This window comes from Callorhinchus milii, unplaced genomic scaffold (genome assembly GCF_018977255.1).
Source record: "Callorhinchus milii isolate IMCB2004 unplaced genomic scaffold, IMCB_Cmil_1.0 Scaffold1, whole genome shotgun sequence".
Classification (NCBI taxonomy): domain Eukaryota; kingdom Metazoa; phylum Chordata; class Chondrichthyes; order Chimaeriformes; family Callorhinchidae; genus Callorhinchus; species Callorhinchus milii.
The window spans coordinates 12,965,175-12,982,488 of NW_024704742.1; the positions used below are offsets into that span (position 1 = coordinate 12,965,175).

Here is a 17,314-nt window from a genome sequence, read left to right on the forward strand (position 1 = left end):
TGCCCCGCCATTCAATCATGGCTGATCTTCTAATCTAACTCCAGCTAATAACCTAACCCTGCCTTATCCCCATATCCCTTAATCCCTTTTGCAATAAGGAATCTATCTATCTCAGTCTTGAATATGTTCAAGGACAGAGAGTCAACAGCCCTTTGGGGTAGCGAGTTCCATACATTCACCACCCTTTGAGTGAAGAAGTTCTTCCTCAAATCAGTGCGAAAGTGCTGCCTCTGATTTTAAGGTTGTGACCCCTGGTTTTAGTTTCTCCAACCACTATCTGTCTACTATCTACTCTATCATGCCCTTTGGTGATCTTATAGGTTTCTATAAGATCCCCTCTTAATTCTTCTATATTCTAGAGAATATAGCCCCAAATTAGTCAGCCTATCCTCCTAACTCATCCCCTTCATCCCTGGTACTAACCTAGTAAATTTACGCTGCACCCCCTCCAAGGCAAGTACATCCTTCCTTAAATAAGGAGACAAAACTGCACACAGTATTCCAGGTGTGGTCTCACCAGGGCCCTATACAGTTGAGGCAAGACTTCTGTACTCTTATACTCTAATCCTTTCATAATGAATGCTAACATCCCGTTCTCCTTCCTAATTGCTGCTGCACCTGCAGACTAACTTTCTGTGATTGGTGTACACGGACACCCAAGTCCCTCTGGACGCCAACACATTCCAATCTCTTCCCCTTCTTAAAAAAAAACCTGCTCTACTGTTTTTGCTTCCTAGGTGGATGACTTCGCACTTCCCTACGTTATACTTCATCTGCCACCTACCTGCCCAATCACCTGACCTATCTATGTCGCGCTGCATTTTTTTAATGTCATCCTCTGTGTTGACACTTCCTCCTAGTTTTGTGTCATCCGCAAATTTAGATATATTAACTTCAATGTTAATCAATGTAGATCGTTGATGTAGGTGGTAAATAGCTGAGGCCCAAGGACTGATCCTTGTGGCACTCCACTAGTCACATCCCGCCAATCTGAAAAGAACCCGTTTATCCCTAACTCTTTGTTTCCTACCCGTTAACCATTCCCCAATCCACATTAATATGCTCCCCCAATTCCATGGGCCCTTATCTTTTAGACTAACCTTTTGTGCAGCACCTTATCAAATCCTTCTGCAAGTCCAAATAGACTACGTCCACTGATTCACCCTTATCTAGTTTACTCCAAATATCCTCAAAAAACTCTATGAGATTTGTCAAACATGACTTCCCTTTTGTAAAGCCATGTTGACTTGGCCTAATTATATTGTGCTCCCCTAAATACCGCACTACCACATCCTTAATCAATGATCAACTAACTGGCCTATAGTTCCCCATCTCTTTCCACCTTTTTTGAATAGTGGTGTGACATTTGCGATTTTCCAATCCATGGGGACTGTTCCAGAATCCAAGGAATTTTGGAAGATTAGACACAAGGCCTCCACTATCTCATAAGCTACCTCTTTTAAAACCCTGGGATGCAAGCCATCCGGACCAGGGGATTTGTCACTTTTTAGTGCTAACAGTTTCCCTAGCACCAATTCTCTACTAATGAAAATTTCTCTAAGTTGCTCCCTGTCCTTATCCCCTTGGTGCATCTCTATTATTGGCAGACTTGTTGTGTCTTCTAGGGTGAAGACAGATGAAAAGTACCCATTTAGGGACTCTGCCATGTCCTTATCCCCCATTACAACTTCTCCCATCTCTGACTGAAGTGGACCTACATTTACCCTCACTAGCCGATTCCTCTTAATGTATTTGTAAAAACTTTCACAATCAGACTTAACGTTCCTAGCTAGCTTACCCTCATACTCCTTTTTCTCGCTCTTAGTGAGTTTAGTTTTTTTTTGCTGGTTTCTAAAACTCTCCCAATCTTCAGATTTGCTGCTTTTCTTGGCAGTTTTATAAGTGTTTTCTTTTAATTTGATGCTTTCCCTAACTGCTCTAGTTAGCCACGGATGAATTGCTTTCCCTGTGGTACTCTTATTCCGCAAGGGAATATGCGACCGCTGAGAATTTTGCACTACATCCTTAAATATTTGCCACTGTTGGTCTACATTTTTACCTCTTAATCTTATTCTCCAGTCTATTTTACCTAAATCTTTCCTCATACCTACAAAATTAGCCCTATTTAAATTCAGAATATTTGCCTGGGATTTAACTATATCCCTCTCTAACTTAATGCAGAATTCAATCATATTGTGATCACTCTGCCCTAAGGATTCTTAATACCTACACTGCCGACTAGCCCTGTTTCGTTACACAAAACAAGGTCTAGGATGGCCTATCCCCTGGTTGGTTCCTCGACATGCTGCTCTAGAAAGTTATCTCTTATACACTCAATGAACTCTTCTTCTGACCTACTTTTGGCAATTAGGTTTTCCCAATCTATGTGGAGATTGAAATCACCCACTAATATCGTTTTACCTTTCCTAGATTCTCTACTGATTTCCTGATTGATACCCTGTGCTATATTGTGATCACTGTTTGGGGGTCTATAAACCACTCCCATTAATATTTTCTGCCATTTATTATTTTTTTATTTCCACCCATATTGTCTTGACCTCATCGGATTTCAGATCCTTCCTCTCCACTGCTTTTATTTCATCCCTAATTAACAGGGCTACCCCCCCACCTCATTTCCCATCTTTCCTGTAAACTGAGAACCCTGGAATATTTAACTCCCACCCTAGATCTCCTTGTAACCATGTTTCAGTGATGGCTACTAGATCGTGCCCAAATGTGTCTATCTGTGCTTTTGATTCATCAGTTTTATTCTGAATGCTTCGCGCATTCAGATATAACATTTTAAATTTCCTACCATTTCCTCTACTCTCTGATTCCTTATCTGCTTTGCCAAGCTTCTTACCCCTAGTTAACATATTCCTATTATCTGGCATGCTATTCTGCACTGTCACCTTTACTTTTTCTAATGCTAACTTATGGTTTCTGATGGATTTTTGCACGTGTCAGATATCTGTCTGGCCAAAAAAAAGATTAAAAGGGGAGTGTACTGACTACCCAGTCCCCTTCCTTGAATTTTGTGGAACCTAATTTTTTATCCCAGAAAGCGAATCTTTATCTTTACAATTGTGTAATCTTGGTCAGGTGTGGATAATGCCCTACTTGTACCATTTAATTATCTCGATAAAAATCTGTGTCATTTAGATAGAACATCCTGTTATTTAAATCTGTACAGATGACCTTTTTAAGTAGTTTGCATGTGGGCATAGTTGGGTCCATGCATCATAACTGAGTGATGTTTCAGGTTTGCAGAGCAATGCTGTACAGTGGAATGTTTCATTCTACATGCCAACTACTTGCCCAGTTACCCCCATTTTTCTTCTATGCCAAAGTGAGGCAGAGCTGTAATCCAGCAAAAGGAATTTCAGTTGTTGCAAGGTTACTGGCAATTTGCCCGAGGAGTGTAACTGAACTGGCAACATGACATACATGAGTCATTTTTTTCGCCACCTCTCGGTAGGGACTGAGTAGCCAACACTAGGAAAGATGTAATGGTGTATATTGGGACATGGATAGGGCGGGCAGTTTCTACCCTGAGAAAAATTAATGAGTCTCTCTGGGTCTCGTTTTGCTCCTTCACATCTGTTTCTGCTCACAGCACTGTATTCATTTAATACAACAACAACAAAATTAGATTTGTATCGAGCCTTTCACGTTGGGAGCACGTCCCAAGGCACTGGACAGTCAGAGTTTCAGACCCGAGCTGGGGTCAGGATTGGGAGGCAACAGTGAATGCACTCTCCTTTTCAGACATAGCTGTTTAAATCACTTTCTTCCTGCGTCAGATAGGATCAATTAATCCTTGCAATTGAGTGGCACTTTTCACGTCAGCATGACATCTCAAAGTAATTCACAGAATATAAAGTGTCGTCACTATTTTGTGGGCAAATGCAGCACCCAGTTTGTACACAGCAATTTTCCACAAAAAGCAATGAAGTGAATGACCAGTTTTATTGGGCAAATATTGACCGGACTTTGAACTCATAGTCTAAGATGAAACTCCATTATATTGCTGGGGAGTGTTGGTACCGCTCTTCAGATCAGACATTAGCTTCTGTTCAGCCAAGGGGTTCAGGTGGATATTAAAGATTCCATGGCACGATTAGAGAGAAGGGAATTTCGACGTCCTGGCCCACAATCCCCCAGATAAAATTGTTTATTCACTTAATGGCTGTTTGCAGGACATTGTTATGTGCAAGTTGGCTGCCATGTGTTTACCTACAACTACACAGTCACTACGCTTTAAAGTGAATTCTTTAATTCTTTGTTATGTGGTGAAAGGCACTGTAAGAAAATGCGAGGATAATTATTTATTCAACCGGTATATGTAACTGGTGTTGGTTTCTCTCAGTCACTTTTTTAAGTCCATCATCAACAAACTACATACAGTAATTTCTTCAATTGCAGAAATGCAAGACGACAGTTTAAATGCATAAATATATTTTGTGAATTTTTAATTTGAGGGCAACAACTGCTATATGTAAATTGCAGAAAATATTACTAATTCCATCATCAGTATGTTTCTCCACACCATCTCTTTTTCATGAAGGAGTTGTATTTTTTTTTGTTCAAATAGTCAATGTGCCAAATAACATAGTCCTATAATTATGCTCAACATAATGGCAGTGTTTTTTAATGAGTATTTAACAATTATACAAATTATTATATGAATACAAGGTATTAAATACCAAATTAATTCTTCAGAATTATATGATCAGGATGGCAATATCCTGTCTGCAAATTGGCTGCAGCATTTTCCCACGAAATACAGTTACACCACTTCACAGTATACTTGTAAAACGAGATGACTTGACGATGTGATAGAGCTGTATATCCAATGCATGGATTATTCACTAACCGGTTATTTCTGATTTGGTTTTAGGAGACTGAGCCAACCAAATCTCAGCAAACTTGTAAACCGGAACAAGAGGAACAGGAGGAACTGGATTTCATGTTTGATGAAGAGATGGAACAGATAGAAGGACGCAAGAACACATTCACTGATTGGTCAGATGATGACTCAGACTATGAAATTGATGATCGTGATGTGAACAAAATCTTGATTGTAACTCAGACCCCTCCCCACTTGCGCAAACATCCTGGGGGGGATCGTACAGGAAATCATGTTTCACGAGCAAAAATTACAACTGATCTAGCAAAAGCGATCAATGATGGCCTATACTACTATGAGAAAGATCTTTGGATGGAAGAGAATGAGCCTGAATATGCAACAATAAAGGTGAATGTTTTTGTGTGTTCAATATACTACTAATCTTGGCTTGTTCAGTATTGTAAACCAGTTGATAGAATTCTGTGGAGCATCATAGCACAGAAAGGAGCACTAGTCTTCTCTCCACGTGAACCATTTATTCTTCTTAATTTAAAGACCTGTCTCAGCGTTCTCAGCTCTAATGATAAAAGCCTTCACTTCTCAAGTCTTTGGTTATGGTAACTAAAATCCCCCTAATCCCGGTAAATTTCTGGGGAATCTTCACTGCTTTCCTTTCTACAGCTTCTTATGGTTCTACATTCTTCCAATAATTGACTGCCCATAACACATTACTACAGTTGTAGCCAAACCAATGTTTTATGTTGCTTTTAAAGTCAGTGCCATTATCTACCTGCGCTATCACCTTGATTGATCTGTATATCTATCCACTGCTATATTGTATTTAAAATGTGTATTTCCTTTATCTATTTGGACCCAAGATGTACTTCAGATTGTGCTACGTTGAATTGCCATCTATCTGCCCTTCAGTGCCTTTCACTATTCTGTTTTTTTTTACTCCTAATAGTTTTTCAACTACTGTTTTTCCAACCATCTCACATTCAACTTCATAATCTTGTCTCAACCTCTGATATTGCATTTGTTTTCAAAATATAGTAAATACACTATACAGTAATTGCACCTTGGAGTAAAATCATTAATTGTTCAGATGTCCATAGCATTTAAATCGCTTAAATTGGCATTTCGGGTTTGAACTATTGGTATATGGTTGGTCATCCTTCATGTGTAATTCATTTTTTGGATTTATCTGAAAAATATTGTCTTCTAGATTTAATTGTAAATATGTTGTACATTTTTTTTATCTGATATAGCCTTTGTCTCTTAATTAAATAATTGTTATACAGTTTTGTGTATTCCAAAATAGAGAATCTATTCACAAATGAATGCTTACTTCCAATTGATTTGGGAGGGATGTGATTTAGCTTTCTAACACCAGAATTGTAATTGGTTTGCTTCTCTGTCTACAATATAGCAAGAAATAGAAAATTTTAAGAAACTAAATGTAATTACTAAAGAACATTTTGATACCTTGGCTCCTGAACCACCAATTGATCCAAATCAGGAAGTCCCTCCTGCACCACCAAAAGCCTCACAAGGTAAGAATTATATAATCTGTTATAGACAATATTCTAATTCTCCTGCACCGTTGTCTTGTAGAATTAGATTCCTGTTCTTGCTTTTATGATCAGAGTAAGTTGACCCATTTCTTCTGGTTGAATTTAAATGCCCAGAAAATAACAAAAGAATGGCAGATATTTTCATTGAACAAATTATATTTGGGATTTGCTCAATTGACATGAAAAGCTACATTTGTACAGCATTTAATGTCTTACTTTCTTCAAATCAAATCATTGAACTTGAGTAAATTATATTAAATTTAACTAATATTTGTTTTACATATGTCTAGATGATAAGTCTTATAAGGGATCTACAGGTTAAAATTATGATGACATCCCAGCTCGTTAATTTAGTTATTGAACTGTTTAACATTGTAGTGTATTTCAGTGATGATTTTGTTGGTAATCATTCTCATGTGAGATTAACATCTCCACTTGCTACTTCCATTATGGCAGCTATGATTTGGCTTGGGCTGCACAGCACATGATCAGAAAAGAGATTTTTTCAAGGGCCTGACTAAAAAAAATTACCGTGTTTTACAGGACTGGTATTTTCACTAATTATGTAAGTAGTGCTAAATGTAATGAAATAAAATTCTGATATTCCACATTTTCAATATTTTCCTGAGATTTTTTGGGATTGTCCTCCTTGGGGGCTTCAAGGTAACATACAACAGAATTAACATGTCTTACCTGAAGGACTGGAGGCAAATATTCTTCTCACTCAAGTCCTGTTAACCATGAAATCCAAAGCTCTTAACAGGTAGGGTGGTCCTAGCTGGACAAACAATAGGACGCTTGCCAGACAGTGCTTTCGATGGCAAGCTATGCAGTTTTAGCTGGTTAAACTTCATTATTACCCCAGCACACACTCTGAGGTCCCCAAGCCTTGACTCTTGCCAGTCTTCTCCTGATAGTCTAGAATTGCCAGCATCCAGCTTCTTGGGATGTCCTCCTTCGTGAATGAGCTAAATGCAATTTGTTGTTGTTGGTTATCTTTATATGAGTGGCCATCTTGAGTGACATACTGAAAGGCACCTGCCCCATTGGAACCATGCCCTGATCTACAGGAGAGAAAAGTGCCATTAAATGATGCAGAAGCAAGTCTTAATTGTTTTTTCTGACAGATTATACTGAAGAGCTCGCCAATAAGTTGTTTGGTATTCCAGAACCTCCATCATCAAACCTGGCCCGTTCTTTGCCTACAACTGTACCAGAATCTCCAGTATGTCCTGCCAGAACACCAAGAACACCTCGAACACCTCGGTTACAGGATGCTAACAAGACTCCTCGGTTCTATCCTGTTGTTAAAGAAGGACGGTCACTAGATGTTGAGGTATAATAAAGGCTTAGTTTGTACTTTTATCTAAAACCTAAAACAAATGCGTTAATAAGACCTTGCTTGATCACATCTATCATTAGAATGTCTTGATTAGTGTGTGATGCATTACCTGATGAGAAGCTGTGGGTTATAAATGTTATATATTGGTTGTTCCTCACAAATTATACCATTTTAGATTATGGAATGATGGCATAGCAGAATCATGACACAACAACAAGATAATATTTGTATAATATACAACAATATATTGTACTTATATAGCGCCTCAGAGCGCTTAACAGTCGTGTAGCCCAAGGCCAAGCCAGGGGAGTGGGAAGGTGACCTTAGGCACGATCGAAAAGGAAGGTCTTCAAGCGTGACCTGAAGATTGGGAAGGAGGGGGCGAGGCAAAGGGTTGAGAGAGTTCCAAAACTTCGGGGTGTAGTGGCTGAAAGCACGGCCGCCGATGGTGGAGCGGAGGATTCGTGGAATGCGGAGAAGGCGGGTACTGCTGTGGGGAGAGAGGAGGTTAGAGAGATAAGGGGGTGCCAAGGAATGGAGGGATTTAAACACTAGAGTGAGAATCTTGAAGTCGATCCAGGGAGCCAGTGGAGTTTGGCAAGGACTGGAGTAATCGGGTTACCAAGTTTGGTCAGGGTGAGAATGCATACAATGGAGTTTTGAATGAGCTGAATTTTGTGAATAATGGAGGAGGGGAGACTGGCGAGGAGGTCGTTAGTGTAGTCTCGCCGAGAGGTGACAAAGGCATGGCCAAGGGTTTCGGCAGCTTTCGGGGTGAGGTATTGTCATAGCCGACAATGTGGCGGAGGTGGAAGAAAGTGGTGCTGGTCAGGGATCCGATGTGGGGAATGAAGGAAGGATAACTGGGGAGCTGAGGAGGAGTGACCCAAATAATGGTGAAAAACGAGGACTTTGTGTTCCAGATAAAATCTTGTTCTGATGGATATTTGGGGATGAGGGTAATTTTGAACCAAGTATTTGCCCTAGCCATTGCTAAAAAGGAGAAAATGGGCAAAACTGCAAGGGGCCATGTCACTATATTTGTAAGATAGGAATATACATGACCAGAAAGGATCATTGCGACCCATTTGGCCAGTTCCAAAAAGAAAATATCATTTTTAAAAGCGTAAAATGGAAAACTTTAAGAGTACAATCTTTATAGCCTGGACAGCATGACTAAACGGTGGCTTTCACTTTTCAGTTTCACTTTTTTATGTCAATTTTGTGTCCAGTAATGTTTATTAAATTGCTGGTATATGCCCTCTGCTCTTGGTCTGGGTTTTCTCTTGTTGGAGTGAGGTTCCACTGGAGCAGTTCCTCGCCAAGAGGCCGTTGTTCATATGTGGGCCCCTACCTGTAGAGTCTCACCTTTTCCCACCTGTCTACTTCTCACGCAGGCAGTAGGGGGTGCTCTAAAGAGGAACCAGGAGCAGTAACCCTAGCTTGTTTTCTCCTCCCTAACACTGGGAAGTCCAGGGTCAATTTAGCCTCGCTTGCTGCCCCGGCTGAGATCCAAAAGCCTGGCGCAAGCCTCTCTGCTCCTGGTGCATAAGCTGCAGTTCTATCCACAACATCCTCAGGGCAGCCAATTTCACTTTTCATATACAGTATAAAATCTGTACTTTTATTTCAGGAACTATTTCTATAAAATAAATCGTTTTTATAATTAACACTTTATCAGTGGGTAATTGAAAGTAATTTTTGGTGGAAAGTATCTGGAGTAGTCTTTGTCGTGTTTAATGATTCAAATACTCTTATCCTAAAGTTTAAACAACAATGTTTAGCCTCATGTCAAGATGTTGCCATGTAAGTTGTTTCCCATTTTCTGCATGTGCTTCTATGTGGATTTCTATTTCTACACATATGCGCTTAAAGTGAAGTAAAGGTTAGATATCTTGTTGCCTTACCATCATCTCCCTTTTTGTACATTAAAAATCTTGCAAAATATCCCTATTTAACCTCACAATCTCTTTACCTCAAACCCTTTCTGACCTCACAGTTGACTTGACCTGTGTGCATGATGTGAATATGTCTGAGGCTAAAATGTAATGTAATTGAAGGAAAAAGCAAGTTATTGGTTGGTATTAATGTTTAACGTGGATATTGTTGCAGACCCCAAGGAAGAGAAAGACAAGACACAGTTCAAATCCACCACTTGAGTGTCATATTGGCTGGGTTATGGATTCAAAAGAACACAGGCCACGAACATCATCTGTCAGGTAAATGTTACTGTTAATTCGTAAGAAGGTGTACCTTATGAAAAGTATGAAACCAGAATGCAGTTGTAAACTTGTCTTATGGGGGTGTATGTTGTTGTATAAATCTAAAATATCTCAATCGATACAATACATCAGTCACATAAATAGAAGCTTGGCTAATCCACAGAAATGCGGACTATTTCCGTGAGCACCATAACTGATGCACACCAAGGCAGGCACACAAAAAAAAGACAAATGTAACATTCAGAGCTTTTTAACTCACCAAGCCAACATTAATTGAAGTTCAGAAATTCTGTTATCTCACCTCAATCACTTTATATATCAGATTTTCTACCAAGCCCTATGTTTCTCTCAATTAATGTTTCTGATGACACCTGTTAGCATTAATAGCACTATTAGATATTCACAGTTTGTTTCTGTCAGGGCATTATTGATTAATAAAGCATACACCCCAGAAATACCCTTTTAATTTACCTATAGAATATGTATGTTGGTTATGTTCTCGCAAGGTAAGAAGCATCATAGATAGAATTTGATGCTCCTTTGCTAAATTAATAATGTTGGTAATGCATTATGCATGGTTCTATTTTTGGTGTCTGACATGCTCAGAAACCCATTGCCCTCCCCAAATCCCCGGCTTCCAGTCAGCTGTGTGAAGTACTTTGAGACATCTTCTCAGCATAAATATAAATTGTAATTGTTAAAGCATCAAATCTATTCAAATTAGCAGATAATTCAGAATCCCCAAACACCACACAATTTTTTGCCCCAGCACGCCATGGATAAGTGCCATAGCTTCACCTGGAATGGGGTTTGTGAGGCAGGTAACCCCATGAGCAATGGTACATCCCAAGCACCAGCATGGGTGGGGATCGCTGACTGTCCAGCGCCTTGGGACTTCCTCCTGATGTGAAAGGCGCTATGCAATGTAATTTGTTGTTATTTGTTCTCAGATCCTTGGTCAGAATGATCAAGATGTGTTGATCCTGTGCCTTGGGACGTCCTCTCGACGTAAAAGGCACTTTACAAATGTAATTTGTTGTTTGTTGTTATTACCACTGAGATTACCAATGAGTGATCTCATTTGGTATTACCAACATAGTTGATTGGCCATTCCAAACAAAAAAGGAATTACACTCTACCAATAAACTGTCGACAAAGCAAAATATTACAATGGAAAATCAAGGAGGCAGGTAATCAGTTGCTAGACAATTTCACTGTAAGACATTAAATTCCTAGTGTAAAGTTAATTTGCAAATGTCTTATTATTTTGGCAGTCAGGTTTCTTCCTTACCAACCCCTTCATAATTAGAAAATGCATCAAGTAAGCCAGTAATTTTGATTTAGCAATTTTTTTTGTCAACCGGGTGTCTGACACACATCTGTAGAGCTTTTCCTGTACCTATATAAATTTGACCTATTGTTTGTAGTTGGAAGAGACTATTTGCATTAGGGAGGGGAGAAATATCCGCTGCTGTGTTTTCTCGTAGCCAATTCTAGCAGAAATATGTGAAAATTTGAGCGTTGTTTTATTTACCTTGGTTTGATTTCCTTGTGTTTTGTAGCAGCTCAAATGCCAGTCCTTCAGAAGGTACTCCTTTTGTTGGAAGTTATGGATGCACGCCAAGCTCACTACCCAAATTCCAGCATCCTTCCCACGAACTCTTAAGAGAAAATGGCTTCACGCAACAGGTGTACCACAAATATCGCCGAAGGTGCTTAAATGGTACGTTTTTGTTTAGTGAAGTTCTATAAAATCCTCCATCAAAACTGCTGTTACCATATATAAATAAATTTATAATATATATTTATTGTATTTTGTAATTTATTTGCTTTCCATTTCAAAGTTTATTTGCACCTCTTAAATAAACTATTTATATTTTCTTAGGGTTGAGTGAAGGCCATGCTATGTATAACTCAAGAGAATGTCTTGCTTATGTTGGATGACAAAAGAGGGAACATGCCCAATAGTTAATGTATTTTGTAATTGAAAGCCTTTGCATGTTAAAAGCTAACTAAAAAGCTTATAATAACCAACTTGTGGCTATCACTGGTTTGGGAGTGGGGGTGGAGAGATGATTGAGAAAGTGAGATAAGCAGTGTATACCTGAGGGCTCTGAGATTGCAACAGAGAGAGGGAGAGAGACTGAGATAGTGAGAGAGAGACAGACAGAGAGAGAGAAACTGGGAGAGAGAGACTGAGAGAAAGTACATTGAAGAAGTCCTCCCAAAAGGAGTCCTCATAGCTGATAAAGACGAAATGTCTGCATGTCAATCTATATTCTATATTGGATCCTTTGGTTGCAAGCATAGCTGAACATAGCTCACTGCTCCTTACTTTTCAGAGAGGAAGCGTTTAGGAATTGGACAGTCCCAGGAAATGAATACGTTGTTCCGTTTCTGGTCTTTCTTCCTCCGAGATCATTTCAACAGGAAGATGTATGAAGAATTTAAACAGCTATCTCTTGAGGATGCAAAAGACAATTACAGGTATGGTCTGAGCAGCTACCAAGACCAGGTCATAAAAGTGGGGAAAAGTGGCTGATTTTTCTTCATTCGTTTAACCACATTTGAGGAGAAAGGTATCAAGGATATTATCCCTTACATAATGTGGGCAAGAAGCTTCTCCTCGCTGTCCTGATGACTACTCACTTCCTTTTAAGATATTTGTAACTACTCCCTCACCCAAACCCACTGAGGTTAACTGCACAGGTCACGATTTGGATCTAGCACCTTTCTGGTCTGTGTGACTCAGCTACTCACTGAATAAGCTCATCCAACCTTAAAGGTGCAGCCCATTGGTTCCAGAATCAGACCCAAGTTCAGCCTTATTTATTACTTGAAATTACCTTGGATCCCAATACATCTGTCAAAACTAGCACAGAAAGTGTTGCTTATCAACCCAGAAAAGTTCTTCTCAAAATAAGTGGAAGGACCTGAGCCTATTGTGGACATAAGATTTAAAAGAATTGTGAATACTTGTATTTGCCTTCCACTTGTCAAGGCTAACTGTTTGGGTGACAGATTCAATACCTGCCATTAGAAAGCAGTAGGAAATTTATTTTGTCCTTACTGCCAGCACAGCAGAGATTTGCTAATACAGTTCAACCTCAACATTGCACAGGATACATTTTAGATTAGAGTGGGTATTGGGGAAGCACTGGTTAATCCATCTTTATACATCACATAAGTTTTACTCAATCGATTGTTATCCACAGCATTTGATTGCAAAAGTAAAATACAGTATTTTTGTACAATATTTGAGCTGACAATACAATGATCAACTACTAATTTTCATTGGTTATATTCCACATAAAATATTTAACTTTTTCTTCATTTCTATGTATGTATTTCTTTTTCAGGTATGGATTGGAGTGCCTGTTTAGATTTTTTAGCTATGGATTAGAGAGGAGGTTTCGACATGATATATTCAAGGACTTCCAAGAAGAAACAATAAAAGACTATGAAGCAGGTAATCTTCTTTGCATCTTCAATCTCTCCCCATATTTTCTGTGGCGGCTGACTAAAGATTAATACTAGTTTCCTTTCATAATGTCACCTTGTGTCCATTCTTAGTCTGTAAGTCTGGATATTGAGGCCATCAGACCCAGATTCTCTTTTTCCCCAATGTCAAAATACATTCACCTTCTAATCAAGTGTACTGGATAGGATTCACAATTCGTGATTTTTGTTCACTTCGAGTCACCTAGTCCAAGGTAGCTGATGTATATTAAAAAAGTGTGCCCCTACTCGTTCCTGAAGTAGTTCAACTTTAATTTGTTTGCAACTATAGAGAACCAATTCATTGGGTAGTTTTATGTAACACATCCAATGATTAGTTTAAAAATGACTGTAATGGACAACATTGGCTATTACAGAGCGCTTTTAAATGATGCTTCAGTTTCCAGTCACATTATAGTGAATTCACATGTCCTTTTCTAACTGTCTGGAGTTCAAAGTAACAGAATAGTAGAGTAGTATGGAAACTTAAAGTCTTCAGATATCTGTATTGTGTTGGATATATAGTTTCGTTTTTGAAATGTATTTTTGATTTGATGACTTATTGATTTGATGACTTGGAATTATATTTTGTAGTGATTTCCTGCATTGCTTTATTTGCTTTTAGGGCAGCTTTACGGTTTGGAAAAATTTTGGGCTTTTCTTAAATACACTCAAACCAAGAATTTGCCAATTGATCCCAAACTGCAAGAATATCTTAGCAAATTCAAACGTCTTGAGGACTTCCGAGTTGATGTAAGTTTTTTTTTCTTTTGTTTGTTTTTGGACAAATTTGTTGTTAATGTTGCTCTGGTTAATCTGCAAAATGGGTATTGGAGAAGAATATTTGTGTGTTTTGAAGCTTTAACCATTTATTCAAGAAACGCAAGGGATGTTAGATGCATATGGGCTGACCTGATGTGGCTCAGATTAAAAAATATATATATATTTTGTGTTAACTTGGCTTAGTCAGCACTCTAGCTTCCGAGTTAGAAGGTTGGGCATTAAAGCCCTACTTTGGGACTTTAAATTCATAATTTAGCCTGGCACTCCAGTGCAGTGCTGGAGGCTTGCTGCATTGTTGGAGGTGCAGTCCTTTAGATCAGACCTTGAACCAAGATCCTGTCCCATTGGAACTGTTGTTGTTTACTGTCTGCTGTTGTTTGCCACCCCTTACCTGCATTATCTCTTACAAGATATCTTGTATTATTGCTAAGGAACACATTTCCTTTGGAGGCACCCTAGTGTTAACATTGTTCGCTATTTCTCCAAGAATAGAAAATAATTAGGCCTTGCATACAGAGCGTAATTTTGACATCTGGCCAGTTAAGGTCCAAACGTCTTGAATTGGTAACACATCCTGATGTTAACTACCAGATGAAAACAACCTCCATTTTATGTGGCGCTCAACTCAAAGAAAGAGTCTCTCACAGAATGAAGATCCTGTTTTGAATTCTGCCTCCAGGCATAACTGGTATGGCTTCCAGCTGTTTTACCATATATAATGGTTTCAGTGTTATAGCTGGTTAGATACAGTGGAATAATGCAGGATTCCTCAAAGGTTTACTGACTTTGATGGTTTGAATTATGATATTTAAATTTTTGTTTAAACAAAAGTATCTTTTTTTTTGTAGCCTCCATTTGGTGATGAGGTTGGTAGAAAGAGACGTTCTTCTGGAGCTGAAGAGTTTGGTCGCAGAAGACATCTATCAAACTCTTCCACTAAATCCATAAATGCTGCTAAGCCCATATCCACCAATCAGCCTCAGGTCTCCAACTTCCCCAAACGGGATTCTGCATCTGGGAAACCCAAGGAACAAAAGAGCCAGAATATTGCTGCCATGACTGCCACTGAATCTGAAACACCTGAGAAATGAGACTCTTTGCATCACCCTCCTTGCTTATACAAATCGCATCAGTATTTTAAGCTCAAGGAACTTGTCCAGTTTTTAGACGCTGCCTCAATGAAAGGAAAAGAAAACTTGAAAATGTTCATTTACTTTCAGTTTATGGGGTGGGGAAAAACTACTAAGTTCAAATTTTATGAGCTTTCATCAAGCTATTTTAGGGGAGGGGACTATCTGTCAAGCTATTTGCCACTCCCTTCATTCTGATTGTCAAGATTACCTTGAGCTACTGTTTACAAAAACGCATTCCTGCACAATATGCAAAAATTACACATTTGAATTTTGGGATGCCTTACATTTCAATGAGGATTTCTCATACTTCTTAAAGAAGAAAATTTATTTTTTAGTCCATTACCATAGTGCTTTCGCAGCCAATTCCTCCTATTGTTAATTATTAATTGTATATACTGATATCAGAGTAGAAAACAAATTCTGGAAGGGTGTACGATTGAAATTATTTGAGTTTTGAGGGAAAAGAAAAAGAATCTGGATAAAGAAAACCAATTCATACAGACAAGATTGTATAACTAAGGTTGCAACATAACTGAATGAATAACAATAATTAACAAAGTGTGTTGAGAATGGTTGTGCATCATCCTGGATGTGGAGTGTTTTAGATTTAAAGCAGTTGGTTACATAGTTTTTCACAGTTTAGTGGAGGTTGTTAATGATCCATATAAAAGGTATTGTTTGGGCTTGAATGAAAGTAGAACTGAAGAAGATTGTGCATTTTTTTTTAAATGGTCTTCTGAATCACTAATGGTATCTTGCACTGCTTAAGTTTACCTACTGCTGCATCTTGACGTGTAGGCAAAGATAAAATAACTGGTTATTCTCATTTCAGGAGGTACGTGAGGGTCTAGTTTAGGTTAATCCCTTTTATTTTATGCTTCATGTGCTTTCAGTAAAGCACTACAATTGATTTGTATTTTTTTTAATGTCATACCGTTGGAAAATGTTTAAATTCTTGTGGAAAATTTACAAAAAAACTTAAGTGCTCATTTGCTGAAGTGATTTTGTTTAATTTTGCTCCATTTTAGGAATTATTAAGACCGTGTCATTATTTTTAAATTATACTTATAACAGCAGAGGTGGGTTTCTGTTTTTTTTGAAAGGTTGTATTCACACATCTGTGAAAATTACTGGAAAATGATAAAATCTGACACATTTGTATTTAAATATGCTATCAAGAGTAGCATTCTAATGCAACCAGTGAAAACAATCTGTTGGTCTTCCTATCTGTTCAGACTTGAATATAGGAAAGTCTGGGCTGTAACTATTGACTTACTGCTGGTAATCTGAGGGCTAGAATGAACTGTAGCAGTGTGGAATCCACATAACTACCTTTATAAATATTCTACAGCTGTACATGATTTAATTTGCAGAAATAACATTCATATCATACCTAATGTATAATCCAGGCTTAAACCCAGCTAAGAGAAGTGATTGTAAAATACTTGGATGAAAGATTGTATATACCATTCAAAGTAATCAGTTTAGAGTATTTACCCAAATTTTTTTCATCTAATGAAATAAGTGTGCACATCTAGCATTAGCGCGTGTAATTTGTGGCAATCTTCCCAACTTTTATAAAAATGCATATAAAAACATACAAAATGAATCAGAAAATATAAACCAGTTGTACTGTGATTATTTCCGTTGTGAGTTTTGGAGTTTGAGGATGCTGAGCAGGTGTAGTAATGTACATACATGTTGCATGAGAAGGAAGCTTCAAAGTTTACAAGGACTGAAAACCTCCTTATTTTGCCAAGGTAAAATGAGACAGAATTCAGAAACGTGCATCAATTACCTATTTTGTTAACCTTGGTGGTCTGTATGACTGTTTATGTAGTCCAAATTTTAAAATTGCGGGCACCATTCTTCAGCATGGGATTCTATTTTAAGTTATTTTGTCCGTCTTTTCA

General features: G+C 38.3%; 1 protein-coding gene across 4 annotated transcripts in view; it reads left to right on the top strand.

Moving 5' to 3' along the window:
- LOC103190390 (La ribonucleoprotein 1B) overlaps window positions 1–17,024 on the top strand; it is a 67,854-nt gene extending 50,830 nt beyond the window's left edge. For 3 of the 4 annotated variants that reach the window (XM_007911146.2, XM_007911145.2, XM_007911148.2), the window contains exons 12-20: window positions 4,901–5,257; window positions 6,279–6,402; window positions 7,551–7,759; window positions 9,878–9,984; window positions 11,550–11,710; window positions 12,330–12,474; window positions 13,347–13,456; window positions 14,111–14,238; window positions 15,117–17,024. In XM_007911146.2, coding sequence (XP_007909337.2) covers window positions 4,901–5,257; window positions 6,279–6,402; window positions 7,551–7,759; window positions 9,878–9,984; window positions 11,550–11,710; window positions 12,330–12,474; window positions 13,347–13,456; window positions 14,111–14,238; window positions 15,117–15,359 — 1,584 coding nt within the window. In that variant the 3' untranslated portion in view covers window positions 15,360–17,024. The remainder of the gene's footprint in view (window positions 1–4,900; window positions 5,258–6,278; window positions 6,403–7,550; window positions 7,760–9,877; window positions 9,985–11,549; window positions 11,711–12,329; window positions 12,475–13,346; window positions 13,457–14,110; window positions 14,239–15,116) is intronic. The other variant, XM_007911147.2, reaches the window with a different exon arrangement.
- Window positions 17,025–17,314: the final 290 nt, after the last annotated feature.